The 20,738-nt window shown below is 41.9% G+C and overlaps 1 protein-coding gene across 1 annotated transcript in view; it reads left to right on the top strand.

The window, feature by feature from the left end:
• EGFL6 (EGF like domain multiple 6) overlaps positions 1-20,738 on the top strand; it is a 93,155-nt gene that overhangs the window by 50,331 nt on the left and 22,086 nt on the right. The window contains exons 5-7 of the mRNA XM_077147037.1: positions 1,082-1,201; positions 4,836-4,970; positions 7,137-7,259. Of these exons, the coding sequence (XP_077003152.1) occupies positions 1,082-1,201; positions 4,836-4,970; positions 7,137-7,259 (378 nt within the window). The remainder of the gene's footprint in view (positions 1-1,081; positions 1,202-4,835; positions 4,971-7,136; positions 7,260-20,738) is intronic.

The raw sequence follows: 20,738 nt of genomic DNA, 5'->3' as shown, positions 1-20,738 counted from the left end.
AAACCCATGTACTTCCGATCCACACAAGCTAGACCCCTGGTAAGGAAATGCATTTAATAAGTATGATATATTCAATAGCAAGTGATAGAAAAATCCAACTAAATTACTCCATTTAACACAAACAAAACAAAACTGGAGGCAGGCCCTTTCAGGTTAGCTCAGCAAAGATGCAGCCTTTGCCATGCTCAGAGTATTGATTTCATTCTCATGCTCATGGCCTCCTGGTTATGCTATAACAATAAGGCTACCCCAGCTCAGGTATTATGCAAGGTAGGCAAGATAAAGGGAGAAAGGCATGATGCCAATCAAGGCCTCTTTCATGCCTGTTCCTTTTGCCATGAAGCAAAATCTTTTCCAGAAACCTTACTCCCTCTGGCAGACCTATCTTTACATCTCTTTGGCCACTCCTTGCTGCAAGGGAGGCTGGGGAGAAGACAAGTGTCTGGCTTTCCAGCTTTAATGGTGGAAAGTGGCAAGAGAAAAGGGGTCCAGAATGGCTTTCAGGCAGCTGATCAGTTGTATCTCCCACCTGTTTTAATACAGACACCTAAAGACCAAGGCTCAGGACTCTGGTGACTCTCATTGAGGCTAAGTATCCGTGGAAAGAGATCCAGAATGGACTCCTCTATCCTCATTACTTGGGCTGATAACCTACATAGGAGGTTGTGTTGTCACCTGTAAAGGCTAGTCAAGTGATAAGGCCAAGTGCTAGAAAGAGATTTCGGTAACTGTGGGGTCCATGCCCTACCTAAAGACAGTCAAATTTAATAATAATAATATTAAATTTAATAATTATTATTAAACAAATTTAGCAGTATTAATATGATAATAATGTTGGCATCAGCCAACAAAAGAGGCCATGGGTGGGATTCAGCCGCAGCCTCTGGTTTACTGCCCCTGCCTTACATAGCTCGAGTTCCATTTGGCCTCCATTCTTGGACTTAAACAATGGTGCTTATCCCACAGTGCCAGTCCACCTGTTACATTTAATGCCCCAGAATTCAAAGACAGTTTCTCAGGAGGCACTTTTTTTTTTTAGCATCTCGGGAGAAAAAAGGCTAATCTTTGGCTGCTCTCTCAGACTCTAGGACGTGCACCATGAGGAACTGCCAGTATGGCTGCGAAGACACGGAGGCAGGGCCACGGTGCCTGTGTCCATCCCCGGGACTCCATCTGGCCCCAGATGGAAGAGTCTGCACAGGTAGAATAGCAGGAATCGCCTCCCCTTCTCTGCCTCTGCCCTTGATGCCCCCAATTACTGAATTCCTCCTTTCCATTCATCAGAGTCTGCTTGTTGATTAGCCACTGCATGCTCCTAAAAGTACAAATTTTTGTCCATTTCTTAGATGACCTTTTTAACCATATATGCTCTAGATACACTTTGAGTGCTGGAAGGAATACCTCTATATTATTTTTTTTAACTTTTTTATTGTATAATATAACATATATACAAAACAAAGAAAGAAAAAAGCACTAAGTCTTCAATGCACTCTTCAACAAGTAGCTACAGGACAGGTCCCAGAATTTGTCATGGGCTGCCACACGATCCTCTCATATTTTTCCTTCTAGCTGCTCCAGAATATAGAAGGCTAGAGGGCTTAAATATTATTTTATCATCACAATTGACTTTTCTTTCTCTTTTCTGTGACAAACAACATATATACAAAACAGCAACAAGTTTCAAAGCACAGCACAACAACCAGTTGTAGAACAGATCTCACAGAGTTTGGTATGGGTTACAAGTCCACAATTTTAGGTTTTTACTTCTAGCTGTTCAAAGGCACAGGAGACCAAAGGAAATATCAGTTTAATGATTCAGCAGTCATACTCGTTTGTCAAACACTGTTTTCTCTGTATAACTCCACGATCACCTTTAATCTTTCTACCCCACTCTTTAGGGGTATTTGGGCTATGGCCATTCTAACTTTTTCATATTAGAAGGGGCCGTCAATAATATGGGATAGGGGATGGATCTGTCTGATGATCTGGAGAGGCTGGGCCCTCTAGGTTTCAGGACTTATCTGGTCCAGGGACCCATCTGGAGGTTGTAGGTTTCTGGAAAGTTACCCTAGTGCATGGAACCTTTCTAGAATCTTATATATTTCCCTAGGTGTTCTTTAGGATTGGCTGGAATGGTTTTCGTTGGGGTTTGACAAGTTATGGTAGGTAGCAATGTCTAACTGAAGCTTGCATAAGAGTGACTTCCAGAATAGCCTCTCAACTCTATTTGAACTCTCTCAGCCATTGATACCTTATTTGCTACACTTCTTTTCCCCCTTTGGTCAGGATGACATTGTTGATCCCATGGTGCCAGGTCTGGATTCATCCCTGGGAGTCATCTCCCACATCACCAGGGAGACTTTCACCCCTGGATGTCATGTCCCACGTAGGGGGGAGGGCAGTGATTTCACTTGCAGAGTTGGGCTGAGAGAGAGTGAGGCCACATCTGAGCAACAAAAGAGGTCCTCCAGGGGTGACTCTTAGGCATACCTATAGGTAGGCTAAGCTTCTTTGCTACCTACATAAGCTTCACAAGAGCAAGTCTCAAGATGAAGAGCTTGGCCTATTGATTTGGGAGGAAAACCTCTATATTATTTTGGATTGCCTACTGCCTCTGTGAAAAAAAGGATAAAGGAAATTTTATTTTGGCATCTTTACCCTGAATATTTTGCTTCAATTACCATGCAATAAAGACTCTACTGTTATTATTGTTATTTGATAACTAAGATCCTAAGGCCACTGGCCTTTATTCTAGGCTCTGGCTAATATTTCCCGGAGAAATGTATTTACTTAGTTTTTTAAATGTAAGGTCATTGAAAATAGTGTGCATGACTTCTACGTTCAGTTAGCGTGTAAATAATTCTACATTGTCTTTAAAGCCGGCTCTAAATCATAGGAACACAGAATCCCATAATCAATTCTTCTTAAAAAAAAGTGAGGAAAATGAGTCAATTATATTAAAGCAACAGAAAAAACCTTCATTTATAGCATTCTGTTTAGTCTAAACGATGCCTTAGAACTTTGGCCTCTTGCTCTCCCTTGTCTTATTGGGTGTCTTAGTTTGGGTCCTGCAGAATCTGAGCCTGAGGCAAAGGCTCAAGAGCCAGTGGTTTACTTGGGAGGTGATCCCAGGAAAACTGGCTGAGAGGTAGGGAAGGGACCCAGAGAAGGGAAGACAGCCAGTGTAAGGGGAGTTCAACAAGCAGGCTAGATGAGCTGTGGGCACCCTTGGGAGCTGAGGTCACCGCCTCTGAGTTGTTCCTCTGGGGCAAGGACATTCCTGCCCTTCATTGATGGAGCTGCTCCCGGGGTGAACTCCCCAGCATTCCCAGCCTGCCTGGGTGGGCGTCGCGGCAGTCACAGGTGCAGCAGCACGCAGCCTTCTGCTGGCCTGGAGATGTGGAGAGCCGGGGCGGTCACCCCCAGATCACCCACAGTGACCAATTCAACACCATATTTGCTTTGAGCCTTGGTTCCCTTGTGGATTGGAATTACGTTCACCCTCTGAATTATATGTAGTCATAGCACTAAGTTATATTGCACAGACTGTACATAGTATGTAGAGCAAATGAGCAAAAAGCATTAGTAAGTGATGCCAAACCAAGTCAGAACATTGAGAGAGTTCTTAGTCTTTTTCAATTTACATAACTGAACACTTATGTAAAGTGTGATTTACTATTCTGACTTCTTCACTCCAATTGAAATGTTTTCCATTTCAGAGAGTGGCTGTTTATCTGAACCGTACATATGTGGATAAACTGCCTTTAGAAAGCTCGGCCATAGATCCTAAATCAGTTTTTTTTAATGCCCATGTAAATTCAAATTTTGTCTCTACCCTTTGAAAGTAATCAAATATTTAATTAGGTTCACAGAGTTTCATACTCTTTAGTAAGATTTATATGACAAGACTAATTCTTGACCAATTGATTCCACATTTCTGCCCACCTCTTTGATTTGGTGGCTGCCACATTTGTTGGCAGGGAAAGATGATGTGCCTGCAAGGGATTGCCAAAATATGCTTTTCTTCAGTTCAACACGTATTTATTTTAAGAATGCAAGGGGAACTGTAAACCAGCTCTGAACTTCATGTTTCACCACAGGTCCAAAATGCCATAACGTCTATTTGATTCAACATCTGAAAGATCTAACAAAGCCTGAATTTTAATGGTTTGGTCCACATGGCAGTCAAGCCTATATAACATGACTCTCAAAAGGAGCGATGCCTGTTGCTTGCTAAAGTGGCATCATCACATCATTCCACTCAACTCACAATTGATGTATAATTAGATCCCTAGAAATTGGAGTGCGAAACCACATTTCTGTCTTTGGAGCCCATATTGTAGGAGCTTTGGAGGAGTTTGCTAAGGAAAGAACTCTTTTTTATAAATGGCAAAATTTAAATGTTTGTGTATTTGGTTTGCTTGCAGTTTACCTATCTGATTCTACCTTCACACATGGTACATGTTATATATACAGAGCTGGGGGCAAAATATTTATTCATTCAGTAACCTTTAATGTATTTGTACCAAGTGCCAGACATCCAGTCAGTGTCCGGGAAGAACCAGGGTCTAACTGGAGATGAGAGAAGATGGGAATATAAATAGTGACATTCCGGGAGAGAACCCCTCTAAAAAAAGATGTCCAGAGTGATATTACTACATAAAGGGAAGAGTGATGAGCATGCCTGGGGGAATCTAGGACATTTCATGGAGATATGATGGCACTAGAATAGCCAGAGCTTCCAGGCTAAGAAACTCGTGTGTGTGTGTGTGTGTGGTTTCGGGTGGGGGGTACTTTTCCTGCTGGCCCCGACATTTTCTGATTCCATGCTCTAGATATTGATGAATGTGCCTCTGGGAAAGCCATCTGCCCCTACAATCGAAGATGTGTGAACACATTTGGAAGCTACTACTGCAAGTGTCATGTTGGTTTTGAACTGCAATATATCCATGGACGGTATGACTGTGTAGGTAAGTTTTGAGCAGCAGCTTTTCCTCCCCACACCAAACCTGCAGGCTTTCTCTACGGATGGGTCGATGCCAATTCAATCTGTTAGTTGAACAACCTACTGTTTTTAGGGCCAGCTTAACACCACATCAAAAGTCATGTTTTTAACTTCCTGTCATTTAGGAAATCCTGATGACATGAATCATAAGAAGCCAGGTCAATAAAGATTTGAAGTAAGAAGCTTTAGTCTATGTAGCTCTTTTATTGGAACAAAATAGCTTGGAGTGGTTTTTGAGGGATTTTGCTGGCATTGTTCGTTTTGTTTGTTTATTTGTTTTTGTATGCTGTATGGTGGGGTCACGTTTCACTATTTTTCCATGTGTGTATCCTGTTATTGCAGCACCATTTGTTGAATTTTTGTTTGTTTGCTTTGCTTGTTTGTTTTTTGGAAAGTGCATGGATTGGGAATTGAACCCAGGTGTCCTGCATGGCAGGTGAGTATTCTCGAGAATTCTACCACTGAACTACTCTTGCACCCCCCTCATTTGTATTTTTGGTTCTGTCTCCAGGGCCACATCTAAAGATATGAACATAAAGCAGTATTCCATTTTTGATAAAAAGACTAACAAGGCCTCCCTACTCTTGATTAGTGATCTGTTCTTCTTTTAATCAGTTAATGATTTTTAAAATATTTTTATTGTGAAATATAACATATATGCAGAAAAGCGATGGATTTCAAAGTGCATTTTAACAAGTAGTTATAGAACAGATTCCAAAGTATGGTATGGGTTACAGCTCCACAATTTCAGGTTTTTCCTTCTAGCTGCTCTAAGACACTGGAGGCTAAAAGAAACATCAATATGATGATTCAGGAGTCCTGCTCATTTGTTAAACCTGACCTACTCTGTTATACTCCCCCTTCTCCTTTGATGTGATCTGTTCTTAAGTGTCCGTGAGGGGGAGGAAGGCACTTTGCTCTTTCACAGTTCAGCCTCCGAAGCCCCTGACAATGGTCCTTTTCCGCCATCCCTGAAATGGCTGTCTGATGACAGGCGGGTGTCCGCGGGCTCTCAGCCTCACCCTCGCGGCGCTCTTTCTTTGTCCCCAAGCGGAGGGACTCCTGGGCGCGCTGTGGCCAAGAGGAGTGGGGTCGGTTTGGAGCCTGCCGTGCTTGCCCATTGCCCTTGGGAGCGTAACGTAAGACGGGGCCGCCCGCTCCGAAACGAAAGGCAGTCCTGGCTCCCTGCGGGCTCCCGCGCACCTCCCTGTAGCAGAGAAGTGCCCGGCCCTCCCAGACGGGAGGGCTCAGAACTCCTAACAAAACAAAGGGCGTGATACGCCAGGAACCACTGACCCCACAGCCAGAGGCACGATGCTCACCGGGGCCTCCCGAAGGCCCATCACCTCCGGAAGCCCGTGATGCTGCCTTGCAGGAATGTGATCCTGTCCCCCGGAGACCCGGAGAAAGGGTCAGCGGGACAGAGTGGGGATTCACATGCAGAGAGTCCAAAGAAAACCAATCTTTCCGATTTTGAAACTGAGTAAGATTAGCGTCTGAGCTCCCTTTGTAGGTAAAATAAAGCAAAAGGCGATTTGGTGGGCCTGTGGCTACAAATGCAAAGATAGAAATCGAGATGGAGGACAGGGTAAATGAACCTCTCACTCGGGTGGAATTCAGCAAATGTGCCAAGTCTAAACCCCGCAGACAAGTTTAGACCAGCCTGCCCCTCACTCCCAGCAGTGTTCCAACAAACCGCTGTGTGTGTGTAAGTTCAGATGACGTCAGTGGTTCCTGGCGTATCACGCCCTTTGTTTTGTTAGGAGTTCTGAGCCCTTCCAAATACGGAATTTATTTTGTGATAGTGCTATTTAGTTCTAAATTAGAAAGGTAAAAAAAAGTTCGGGAGAAAAACTAAAGGGCTTATGGATTTTAGTAGCATCGATAAGCAGGAGATAGAAATTTGTGTGGGGGCAGAGAGCTGCAGACATACTCCCTGCATACCTGGTGCCAGGCAAAGCTCAGACACTGCCAGCATGCCAGGTACTTTGAACACTCTCTGTTTTCAGGCACCACTTGGTCTGTTGGGGGCGTTGAGTGGCTGGCCCTGGAATTGCTCAAGTGTAAGGGATAGTGTTTGGACAAGCTCCGGTACCACGAAGTTGTTTACTGGAATGTTCCCATTTTTTAGATATAAATGAATGTGCTGGGAAAACCCATACATGCAACTGCCATGCCAATTGCCTCAATACTCAAGGATCCTTCAAGTGTAAATGCAAGCAGGGATATAAAGGCAATGGACTTCAGTGTTCTCGTGAGTAACATTTGGTCACAGTGTCTTGGCTATTCCAGACAAAGCATTCTCTCCATATCTCCTTCTTCCCTTCATTTCTTTATGTATATATGTGTGAGTGTGGGAGGTGGGGGGGGCGCAACGTTTGAAGTTAACTGGACTTTGCCTCAACCTTGTGTCCTTTGCTAATATGACCATATCTCCAGCACTGTCTGGATTTTTAGGCACTAAACTTAAAGAACAGCAACAGATCTTGATATTTTTCTGATCACAACATGCTTTCAAGTACTGAAAATAAGACTTAAGGACAAAAGACCCTAAGCACAGGTATCTCCTAGGATAGGCTAGGTTATGCTGCATTATCAAGTGATCCTAAAATGGCAGTAGCTTAAAACCACAAAGGTTTTTAAACGAGGTGAATCAGGAGTTTTTCCAGAATGCTCAACCAAAAACAAGTGTAATGAAGTTGATACCATTTTCTGTCATCCTAAAACCTGGATTCACTCTTTTAAAAAATAAGAAAAATTTTATTGAGAAATCATCACACACATACAGTCCATAAGTGGTGTACAATCAGTGGCTCACAATATCATCCCATAGTTGTGTATTCATCACCATGATCATTTTTAGAACATTTGCATCACTCCAGAAAAAAAAAGAAAAACTCATACATCCCCTAACCCTTACCCCTCCCTCTCATTGACCACCAGTATTGCAATCTACCCAAATTTTTACCCTTTATTCCTCCCTATTATTTATTTATTTTTATCGTTATTTTTTTACTCATCTGTCCCTACCCTCAATAAAAGGAGCATCAGACACAAGGTTTTCACAATCACACACTCACATTCTAAAGGCTATATCATTATACAGCTGTCTTCAAGAATCAATGCTACTGGAACACAGCTCAACAGTTTCAGATACTTCCTTCCAGCCACTCCAATACACCATAAACTAAAAAGCAATATCTATATAATGCATAAGAATCACCTCCAGGATAACCTCTTGACTGTTTGAAAGTTTTCAGCCACTGAAACTTAATTTTGTCTCATTTTCTCTTCTCCCTTTTGGTCAAGAAGGCTTTCTCAATCCTATGATTCCAGGTCCTGGCTCATCCCAGAAGTCCTGTCTCATGTTGCTCGGGAGATTTACACCCCTGGGAGTCATGTCCCATGTAGTGGGGAAGAGAGTGAATTCACCTGCCAAGTTGGCTTAGAGAAAGAAGTCACATCTGAGCAACAAAAGAGGTTCTCTGGGGGTGACTCTTAGGCCTAATTTTAAGTAGGCTTAGCCTAGCCTTTGCAGGAATAAGTTTCACAGGGGTGAACCCCAAGATCGAGGGCTCAGCCTATTGATTTGGTTGTCCCCACCACTTGCAAAAATATCAGGAATTCCCCAAATGGGGACATTTAATATTTCCTCCTTTCTCCCCAGTCCCCCAAGGGGACTGGGCAAATACTTTTCTATTCACTGCTCAGATTACTCTGAGATATTGTAAACCCTCTTTTTAATGTAGAGCAGAGAGTTCCATTGTTCTTGCTGGTGAACTCTTTAATGCTTATGTGTCATGCCTATAAATTTATAAACTGATGGCATGGCAATTAAATGTCACTGCAATTAACAGCCACTGCAACAATGAAGGTTTATTTCTCACTTGTGCTATACCCAGAAAGAGCCATTGAGGGGAGAGATCCTTAGCAACCCAGGCTTGCAAAGACCCCCACCATCTTACAGTCCCCCGGTCCCAACCTGAAGCCTCCAGGTTTGTTGGGAAAGAAGCATGGACAGTCATACATTGGCTCTTAATTAATCCAGTCTGGAAGTGCTGTGCACCCCGAAAGAGAAGAGAACCAGAAATCATGGTAGGCATCTGGAATGTCTGCCCAGGCAAGTTCTCAACTGTTATAGTGCAGTCACTCCCCTGAGAAATGTCTTACCATGTCTCAAAGTCATCGATGCTCACCCCTCTGTTCCTGTCCCTCTTAGCACTGGCTCATCATGTGACTTGGCTTGCTTACCACTCTCAGCCAACCCTCCCACATACCCCTTTGCACAGTTCCCACACGTTCCAGTAAATATGGGGACAAGTTGTACCCTGACCTCTGTCACATCCCATACCCCCTTCTGCTCAATATCCCCAAGGTCAAAAATGGTTGGAACAGAATGTCCACTCAGTCACAGCAAAAATAAACTTTATGTACCTTGATAGACGTTCGGGCACATACCTGTGAGAGGTTCACAGCACCCCAGTGGTCTGTGGTTGAGTGCTGCTGGAATATAATCAAAGAATGGAACCAAAGAAAATGAATCTGGAAATCAAATTCTATGAAGAAATTCCAAAAGAACTGGGCAGCATTTCATTTGGAAAAAGAAAAGTGTGGAAAAGCATAAATTCTGCCTGTGAATACTTTAAGAAATGTGAAATAAAAATGGTTCCCAAAAGCAGACTGTGCCAGTTTGAAGCTATTATGTACTCCAGAAAAGCCATGTCCTTTAATCCTCATTCAGGACTGCTGGGTGGGAGCATTTTGATTGTTCCCATGGAGATGTGACCCACCCAATTGTGGGTGGTAACTTTTGATTAGGTGGTTTCCATGGAGATGTGACTCCACCCATTCAAGTGGGGTTGTTTACTGGGGCCCTTTAAGAGGGAACCATTTTGGAAAAAGCTACAGAGCCCACGCAGCCAGAGACCTTTGGAGTAGAAGGAAAATGCTCCCAGGGAAGCCTTATGAAATGAGAACAGAAAGCTAGCAGACTTCACCACATGCCTTTCCAGCTGAGAGAGAAACCCTGAACATCATTGGCCTCCTTGAACCAGAGTATCTCCCTGGATGCCTTAATTTGGACATTTTCATAGCCTTGCCTTAATTTGGACATTTTCACGGCCTTAGAACTGTAAATTTGCAACTTAATAAATTCTCCTTTTTAAAAGCCGTTCCATTTCTGGTATATCACATTCCAGCAGCTTACTAACTAGAGTGCAGACTAAGAGCAGTGGGTCATTCTTTCTTAAAACTGGTCACCATGTATCTAACAGTGGAGTAGGGAATGCCACAGAGTAGGAATACTTCACTGCCATAGGCTTTCAGGCAGGGTGCTCTGGGAGAGATTACTAGGTGAGCTGGAAATTGGATTAAATATTACCCTATCTCCAACAACTTGAGGCTGTGGTTTCTATCCTTCTGTGTAGATGTGCCCATGTGTTTCAGTTTCCTTTGGCTGCTCAAGCAATGAGTCGTTTTAAACAATGGGAATTTATTAACCCACAGTTTTGGGGATAGGAGAAAGTCCAAATCAAGGTGCCATCAAGGTGAGGCTTTCTTCCAGAAGACTGGCATTCTGGGGCTGGCTGCTACTGATCCTTGGTCTTTGGCTGTGCAGTCACATGGCAAGTACAGGGCAGTCTCTCATGGACTCTCCACTCTCTTTTGGATTCCACTGACTTTAAACTACTTGCTTCCTGTGGCTTTCTCTCTCTCTGTCTGAATTCCATTCTGCTTATAAAGGACTCTGGCAATAGGATTAAGACCCATCCTGACTGAGGTGGGCCACACCTTAACTGTAGGTCCCACTTACAATGGCTTCACACCTACAGGAATGGATGAAGTTTAAGAGCATGTTTCTTGGGGTTCATACAACTCTAAACCACCACACCATGATGTCCTGAAACTTTATTCAAAGAGAGGGAGAGACTGAGTGTGCAGGGCTGGGTATGGTTGGGTAGTGGGGAGGGACTCCATAGCCTTGGGAGCCTCCAGAGAGGAAATGGAAAAAGTCACTTCTCCATATTGGATGAGTGGTCAAATGACCTGTACTCAAGGCTCCTTCATGCCACCAAAATTGAACATGTATATTTCAGGGTGGCTTGTATCAGGCTGAGTTGTGTATTGGTCAACAGCTCAGGCTCAGGAGCTAGAAATTTCAATCTTAGTGCTGCCCCATACTGCCTGTGGCCTGCAGCGAGTTTATTAACCTCTAAGAGCCTCAGTTTTCTCCTCTCCAGAATAGAGCTCATGGCAGTGCTGTGGCAGGTGCTTGTAACAGGCCAGTCCACAGCCCCTGGGAGGTTCCCGTGTCTGCCAGGCTGCGGTAGACAGTTCCAGTCACATCCCTAGTGCAGGGCACAGAGGACTCGCTCCGTTTTGTGGCCTCAGGGCTTTCTTTATCAAGGCTGCCTCATTCCTTGCAGGTGTGACCCAGAAATGAAGTCTCCTAGAGATAGCCCTCAACCAGTAGGGGATGGAAGTCAGTGGATAAAGACCCCAGCTTCCCTTTGGCAGGGTGGGACAACCAGAAGTTTGTTCTCCATTGTCTAACAGACGTCTCCAGAAGATTGGGCCCCAGGTGCCAACAGCTGTAACCTCATTAAGTCACCATTCATTGGTTCTTCTCTCTTTCCTTCTCACTGTCCCCGCAGCCTTCTGGGATCACCTCCCGAAAAAACCTCCTGCACCCAGACCCTTGTCTCAGGCTCTGCTTTGCAGGGACCCCAGACTGAGACAAATACTTCTCCCGTAGGTTCCTTATGAGGTTTAAAGGAGATGATGGAGGTAGAACACTTGGCTCAGCTGGGCACATAGTAGATGCTCAGTAAAATTGGCTGTAGTTATTATTTATCACCATTGTTATCATTTCAATCAGGACTTCTGTTAAGAGCCAGCTACTCTCTACTCTGAAAGTCTGTAGCGGTAAATGCAAGAAGGCCATGCATACAAAAAGAAGCTTCCATTTGTAAGTGGGCTACTCCCCTCCCCATACCCACCCCCACCCCCAGGCCTTAGAATCAAAGAGATTTGGAAGAACAGCTAAAAGTAAACTTGGAACCATCTTTCTTCCTGATCATCTGACCCCATTTAAACCACCACATGTTATTAATGTCCAAATTAGGGAACATCTTTAAGAGTGGAATTAAGTAGTTGTTTGCAGCCTGTGTTTTATATATTTTATTATAAAAACACAGTATTTTGACATTATAAATCCCACAGTAACACAAACATTGCTTATGTCAAGAAAACTTTTGTTTTTCTTTGACCATCCAACTTTAAGTAGGTTTAGGGGTAAAATCAATGTCCCTTTATTCTTTGAAACCTCAAACTCATCACAGTGTTATATCTGATATCTGAAAACCATGCATTTTGTTATTATCCGTTCTGCAGCTGACTCATTTCTTGAGTCTTTCACTAAAATATTTATTTAAAGGGAAAAAACATAACTTTGGGTCATTCACTCCAGTATTTGCTCAGCCTTTTTCATTTTGCTTTAACTCTCTCTAAAATAAACAGCCATGTTTCTATTGAAAACTGATCTGCTCTGAGAAGGCTTATACCCATTGTTTAAAGAAGGATTGCCAAACTTTGCTGTTAAGTACACAGGAAAGTCATGAAAACAAAAATGAAAGAATTGCGTCCAATTAGTATTCAGCATTATAAAACGTCATGCGGCAAAATATATTTGCATGCATAGGAATAGCTATTGTACTAATATATAGTATTGATTGCAACTTTTATTGTGAATTCATTGTTCTGCAAAAGTCTAGACACTACAATCAAAACTTAGGCAGTACCCTATTTGGAGAGTGAAGCAATAGTGACTTTAGGAAAGGAAACAACGCAGTTTCGTAAGCAGGAGCACCGTCTCTGGACTCAGATGAACTTGGCCTGATTTCTGGCTCCCGAGCTGTGGTGGATGGAATGGTGGACCCCAGTTTGGACATGGCCTTGGTCCGCATTCTGGTGCATGTGGACCCGTTGTGAATGAGAGCTCTTTATGATGTGACTTCAGTTAAGGTGTGGCCCGGCCGAATCAGGTTGGGCTTTAATCCGAATTACTGGAGTCCTTTATAAGCAGAATGGAAGTCACACGGACAGAAAAGAAGCCATGGGAGCAGCCGGAAGCTGGAAGCTGGAAGCCAACGCAATCCAGAAGAGGAGGGAGGAGACACTGCCATGTGCATTGTCATGTGCTGGCTAAGCAGAAAATACCAACCCTGGGACGAAACAACCCTTCTAGTGTCTGAAACCGTGAGCCAATAAATTCCAGTTGCTTAACCAACTCATTGTATGATATTTGTTTCAGCAACCAGGAAGCAAAAGCACCAGCCTACAGCCTATAGGCCGAGCACAAACTGTTGAAACTTTTCAGTGCTTCAGTGTCCACATCAGCAAGCTAGGGATAATAGTATCTAGCCTTTAGTATTGTTTTGGAGATTCAGTGAACTAATCAATACATAAAAATAAATGCCCATATAAAGGGCTTAGCTCTGGCCTAGAATATATGAAGTGCTCAATACCCATGCACCAGCAGTAGGTGTAATAATGGAAAAGGCATCTGTTCCAAACTTCATCACTTGTTCCTGTTGGAAGGCAGCTTCCATAGTCATTAAAATTATGTTTATGACTTAATTCAGTTTTTATACAGGATATTCAAGAACACAGGTTTTGATAAAACCAGGCCATTCCAGTTTTTTTTCCTTTCAATTATAATATAAATATTAGAAATTTGGAAGAATGGCTGGAATTTTTTTTTTAATTCAGTAAATGATTTTAAAACATTCTGGTGCTGAATTCTAAAAACAATAGCATATATATATACATATATATATCATGATGACTGTGTGTCAGGCACTAATCTTTGTAATTGGCATGCATTCACTCATTTAAATCTCACAAAAATCCTACACTTATTCCAATTTTATAAGTGAGGAAACTGAGGCAAAGAAAAGTTAAGTCCTTGTTTGAGGTCATAGAGCTAGAAGATGTGGGAGTCAGGAGTCCAACCAGGAAACCGGGCTCCGGGGTCTGGGCACTTAAACACACTAGATGTAGGGGGTGTTCCATGGCCAATGGCCAATCCTCTGTGATGAGGAACTTTCTGGTCTCCCTCCTTGGCATACTCTCCCGGCTCAGCTTTTCTTCCACACTAGCCCTTCCCTATTTCCTGGGCCTGATAGAACAGTGCACCCCTGGTCTACAGTTAAGTCTCTCCTGCCAGGACTGTGTCCAAAGCTCCTATTAGTAGGGGCTTTCTCCCGTCAGCTGGCTTGAGAGCACCTAATGAACTTAACTCATCATGGTGAATGAATGTGAAAGCCATATTTCTGCTGGGTAAGATTGTCCCACATAGTCCTGATCTTCTATAAATAAAGTCTTATCCCAGAGATGAAATTCAAATGAGGATTTTTCAAGTAAGCCATTAACGTAGAAGTTTTTGACAAAGCAGATCTTTAGAGAAAACTCAAATCTCTCCCAAGAAAAATTTCCAACTTCATCTCTATAGAAGACCTACCTGTGAACCTGAAGGCTCTGGAATTCCCATTTTAATGTCAGAGGCCTCTCGGGGATCCTCCTACTGCAACTTCTTCCCACATTTTTATATTCTGGAGAAGATGATGCAATAATAAAGACTACTTTTAAAAGAAAACAATTATCAGTCATGTCAAATTTGAAACAGAAATACTTAGATAGACAAGACCAAATATGCTCATCCACAGTCAAACATATATATGTCTTTAGACTGCATTTTCATCCTTGTGCCAGCTTTCTCTTTTCAAAGGGAGTGAAATTGTTGATACCACATAAGATAAGATGTTTTTGTTTTTTCCTTTTCTACAGGAAATCTCCAAAGCAGAAAATGAAAGCAGATGTTTAGGGCTGCCTGGTATGGGTTGAAACTCATTTCTAATTATTTATTAAAAGTCCTTAGTTTTATGTTACTGATTGCATAAAGGAAATTTGCAGGATATGAGTGTTTTGTTGATTTTTCATGCTGGATGCTGGGATTCAGAGAATTGTATTCAGGTCTATATATGACCGGCACATTACAATCAAAAGATAATGTGGGAAGATGGTGGCTTAGTAAGACGCGCGGATCTTAGTTTCTTCTCCAGGACACCTACTAGGGGAGTAGAAACGATACAGAAAGCGCCCAAAGCCACAACAGAGATAAAAAAGACAGCGTACCCCATCCTGGAACGGCTGGCTGGCTGAGAGAAGCAGCTCGGGTGAGATCGCCGAGGCGCGCGGGCCTTACCGGGCGGGGTGGCAAGCGGCCGGAGTTACTCCCTTCCCCCTTCCCGGGCTGGCTGGGAGAATTGGAGAGGTGGTCCCCTGAAACCAAGGCGACTGGCGCCCACACCACGCGCAGCCCCCGGACCAACTGAGAGAATTGGATCGGAAACCCCCAGGCCGCGGAGAACGGTGACCCCGTGACTCCCGGGGAACGTGCACTCTCTCGGGCGGGCCGCTGCCGCTGGCGCCCTCCCGCCACGCTTGTTGCCCAGGGCCAACTAGGAAATTCGGACGGGCTCTTTCCCTGGCTGCGGCGACCAGCAACCCTCCCTGCGTTCGGACCCTGGGCCGGCTCAAGCCGCTTCGGCTAGCGAACCCCCAGGACGGCGAGAGTTTTCCAAAGTTTAAGGTCCCACAGCACCTTTTACTGGTGGGACCCGCAGACAAACGTGTGCCAAGAGCGCCACCTACTGGGCAGGATAAGAAAAACAGAACCCAGAGATTTCACAGAAAAATATTACAACCTTGCTGGGTCCAACACCAAGAGAAATCTGAATAAATGCCCAGACGCCAGCAGCAGAAGATAACTGTCCACGCTCAAAAGATTGAGAATATGGCTCAGTCAAAGGAACAAACCAATAGCTCAAATGAGACACAAGAGCTGAGACAACTAATGCTGAATATACGAACAGAAATGGAAAACCTCTTCAAAAATGAAATCGATAAATTGAGGGAGGACATGAAGAGGACATGGGCTGAACATAAAGAAGAAATAGAAAAACTGAAAAAACAAATCGCAGAACTTATGGAAGTGAAGGATAAAGTAGCAAACATAGAAAAAATAATGGATAGCTACAATGATAGATTTAAAGAGACAGAAGATAGAATTAGTGATTTGGAGGATGGAACATCTGAATTCCAAAAAGAAACAGAAACTATAGGGAAAAGAATGGAAAAATTTGAACAGGGTATCAGGGAACTCAAGGACAATATGAACCGCACAAATATACGTGTTGTGGGTGTCCCAGAAGGAGAAGAGAAGGGAAAAGGAGGAGAAAAACTAATGGAAGAAATTATCACTGAAAATTTCCCAACTCTTATGAAAGACCTAAAATTACAGATCCAAGAAGTGCAGCGCACCCCAAAGAGATTAGACCCAAATAGGCGTTCTCCAAGACACTTACTAGTTAGAATGTCAGAGGTCAAAGAGAAAGAGAAGATCTTGAAAGCAGCAAGAGAAAAACAATCCATTACATACAAGGGAAACCCAATAAGACTTTGTGTAGATTTCTCAGCAGAAACCATGGAAGCTAGAAGACAGTGGGATGATATATTTAAAATTCTAAAAGAGAAAAACTGCCAACCAAGACTCCTATATCCAGCAAAATTATCCTTCAAAAATGAGGGAGAAATTAAAACATTCTCAGACAAAAAGTCACTGAAAGAATTTGTGACCAAGAGACCAGCTCTGCAAGAAATACTAAAGGGAGCACTAGAGTCAGATACAAAAAGACAGAAGAGAGAGATATGGAAAAGAGTGTAGAAAGAAGGAAAATCAGATATGATATATATAATACAAAAGGCAAAATGTTAGAGGAAAATATTATCCAAACAGTAATAACACTAAATGTCAATGGACTGAATTCCCCAATCAAAAGACATAGATTGGCAGAATGGATTAAAAAACAGGATCCTTCTATATGCTGTCTACAGGAAACACATCTTAGACCCAAAGATAAACATAGGTTGAAAGTGAAAGGTTGGGAAAAGATATTTCATGCAAATAACAACCAGAAAAGAGCAGGAGTGGCTATACTAATATCCAACAAATTAGACTTCAAATGTAAAACAGTTAAAAGAGACAAAGAAGGACACTATATACTAATAAAAGGAACAATTAAACAAGAAGACATAACAATCATAAATATTTACGCACCGAATCAGAATGCCCCAAAATACGTGAGGAATATACTGCAAACACTGAAAAGGGAAATAGACTCATATACCATAATAGTTGGAGACTTCAACTCACCACTCTCATCAAGGGACAGAACATCTAGACAGAGGATCAACAAAGAAATAGAGAATCTGAATATTACTATAAATGAACTAGACTTAATAGACATTTATAGGACATTACATCCCACAACAGCAGGATACACCTTTTTCTCAAGTGCTCATGGATCATTCTCAAAGATAGACCATATGCTGGGTCACAAAGCAAGTCTTAACAAATTTAAAAAGATTGAAATCTTACACAACACTTTCTCGGACCATAAAGGAATGATGTTGGAAATCAATAATAGGCAGAGTGCCAGAAAATTCACAAATACGTGGAGGCTCAACAACACACTCCTATACAACGACTGGGTCAAAGAAGAAATTGCAAGAGAAATTAGCAAATACCTCGAGGCGAATGAAAATGAAAACACAACATATCAAAACTTATGGGATGCAGCAAAGGCAGTGCTAAGAGGGAAATTTATTGCTCTAAATGCCTATATCAGAAAAGAAGAAAAGGCAAAAATGCAGGAATTAACTATCCATTTGGAAGAACTGGAGAAAGAACAGCAAGCTAACCCCAAAGCAAGCAAAAGGAAAGAAATAACAAAGATTAGAGCACAAATAAATGAAATTGAAAACATGAAAACAATAGAGAAAATCAATAAGGCCAGAAGTTGGTTCTATGAGAAAATCAATAAGATTGATGGGCCCTTAGCAAGATTGACAAAAAGAAGAAGAGAGAGGATGCAAATAAATAAGATCAGAAATGGAAGAGGAGACATAACTACTGACCTCACAGAAATAAAGGAGGTAATAACAGGATACTATGAACAACTTTACGCTAATAAATACAACAATTTAGAGGAAATGGACGGGTTCCTGGAAAGACATGAACAACCAACTTTGACTCAAGAAGACATAGATGACCTCAACAAACCAATCACAAGTAAAGAAATTGAATTAGTCATTCAAAAGCTTCCTAAAAAGAAAAGTCCAGGACCAGATGGCTTCACATGTGAATTCTACCAAACGTTCCAGAAAGAATTAGTACCAATTCTCTTCAAACTCTTCAAAAAAATCGAAGTGGAGGGAAAACTACCTAATTCATTCTATGAAGCCAACATCACCCTCATACCAAAACCAGGCAAAGATATTACAAAAAAAGAAAACTACAGACCAATCTCTCTAATGAATACAGATGCAAAAATCCTCAATAAAATTCTAGCAAATCGTATCCAACAACACATTAAAAGAATTATTCATCATGACCAAGTAGGATTCATCCCAGGTATGCAAGGATGGTTCAACATAAGAAAATCAATTAATGTAATACACCATATCAACAAATCAAAGCAGAAAAATCACATGATCATCTCAATTGATGCAGAGAAGGCATTCGACAAGATTCAACATCCTTTCCTGTTGAAAACACTTCAAAAGATAGGAATACAAGGGAACTTCCTTAAAATGATAGAGGGAATATATGAAAAACCCACAGCTAATATCATCCTCAATGGGGAAAAATTGAAAACGTTCCCCCTAAGATCAGGAACAAGACAAGGATGTCCACTATCACCACTATTATTCAACATTGTGTTGGAGGTTCTAGCCAGAGCAATTAGACAAGAAAAAGAAATACAAGGCATCAAAATTGGAAAGGAAGAAGTAAAACTATCACTGTTTGCAGACGATATGATACTATACGTCGAAAACCCGGAAAAATCCACAACAAAACTACTAGAGCTAATAAATGAGTACAGCAAAGTAGCAGGTTACAAGATCAACATTCAAAAATCTGTAGCATTTCTATACACTAGTAATGAACAAGCTGAGGGGGAAATCAAGAAACGAATCCCATTTACAATCGCAACTAAAAGAATAAAATACCTAGGAATAAATTTAACTAAAGAGACAAAAAACCTATATAAAGAAAACTACAAAAAACTGCTAAAAGAAATCACAGAAGACCTAAATAGATGGAAGGGCATACCGTGTTCATGGATTGGAAGACTAAATATAGTTAAGATGTCAATCCTACCTAAATTGATTTACAGATTCAATGCAATACCAATCAAAATCCCAACAACTTATTTTTCAGAAATAGAAAAACCAATAAGCAAATTTATCTGGAAGGGCAGGGTGCCCCGAATTGCTAAAAACATCTTGAGGAAAAAAAACGAAGCTGGAGGTCTCGCGCTGCCTGACTTTAAGGCATATTATGAAGCCACAGTGGTCAAAACAGCATGGTATTGGCATAAAGATAGATATATCGACCAATGGAATCGAATAGAGTGCTCAGATATAGACCCTCTCATCTATGGACATTTGATCTTTGATAAGGCAGTCAAGCCAACTCACCTGGGACAGAGCAGTCTCTTCAATAAATGGTGCCTAGAGAACTGGATATCCATATGCAAAAGAATGAAAGAAGACCCATCTCTCACACCCTATACAAAAGTTAACTCAAAATGGATCAAAGATCTAAACATTAGGTCTAAGACCATAAAACAGTTAGAGGAAAATGTTGGGAGATATCTTATGGATCTTACAACTGGAGGCGGTTTTATGGACCTTAAACCTAAAGCAAGAGCACTGAAGAAGGAAATAAATACATGGGAACTCCTCAAAATTAAACACTTTTGTGCATCAAAGAACTTCATCAAGAAAGTAGAAAGACAGCCTTCACAATGGGAGACAATATTTGGAAATGATATATCAGATAAAGGTCTAGTATCCAGAATTTATAAAGAGATTGTTCATCTCAACAACAAAAAGACAGCCAACCCAATTACAAAATGGGAAAAAGACTTGAACAGACACCTACCAGAAGAGGAAATACGGATGGCCAAGAGGCACATGAAGAGATGCTCAATGTCCCTGGCCATTAGAGAAATGCAAATCAAAACCACAATGAGATATCATCTCACACCCACCAGAATGGCCATTATCAACAAAACAGAAAATGACAAGTGCTGGAGAGGATGCGGTGAAAGAGGCACACTTATCCACTGTTGGTGGGAATGTCAAAGGGTGCAACCACTGTGGAAGGCAGTTTGGCGGTTCCTCAAAAAGCTGAATATAGAATTGCCATACGACCCAGCAATACCATTGCTAGGTATCTACTCAAAGGACTTAAGGGCAAAGACACAAATGGACATTTGCACACCAATGTTTATAGCAGCATTATTTACAATTGCAAAGAGATGGAAACAGCCAAAATATCCATCAACAGAAGAGTGGCTAAACAAACTGTGGTATATACATACGATGGAATATTATGCAGCTTTAAGACAAGATAAACTTATGAACCATGTAATAACATGGATGGACCTAGAGAATATTATGCTGAGTGAATCCAGCCAAAAACTAAAGGACAAATACTGTATGGTCCCACTGATGTGAATGGACATTCGAGAATAAATTTGGAATATGTCATCGGTAACATAGTCCAGCAGGAGGTAGAAACAGGGTAAGATAATGGGCAATT

This window comes from Tamandua tetradactyla, chromosome X, assembly GCF_023851605.1.
Source record: "Tamandua tetradactyla isolate mTamTet1 chromosome X, mTamTet1.pri, whole genome shotgun sequence".
NCBI classification, from domain to species: Eukaryota; Metazoa; Chordata; class Mammalia; order Pilosa; family Myrmecophagidae; genus Tamandua; species Tamandua tetradactyla.
Note: the sequence above shows the minus strand (reverse complement) of the source record. Positions and strands in the feature narration are given on the sequence as shown.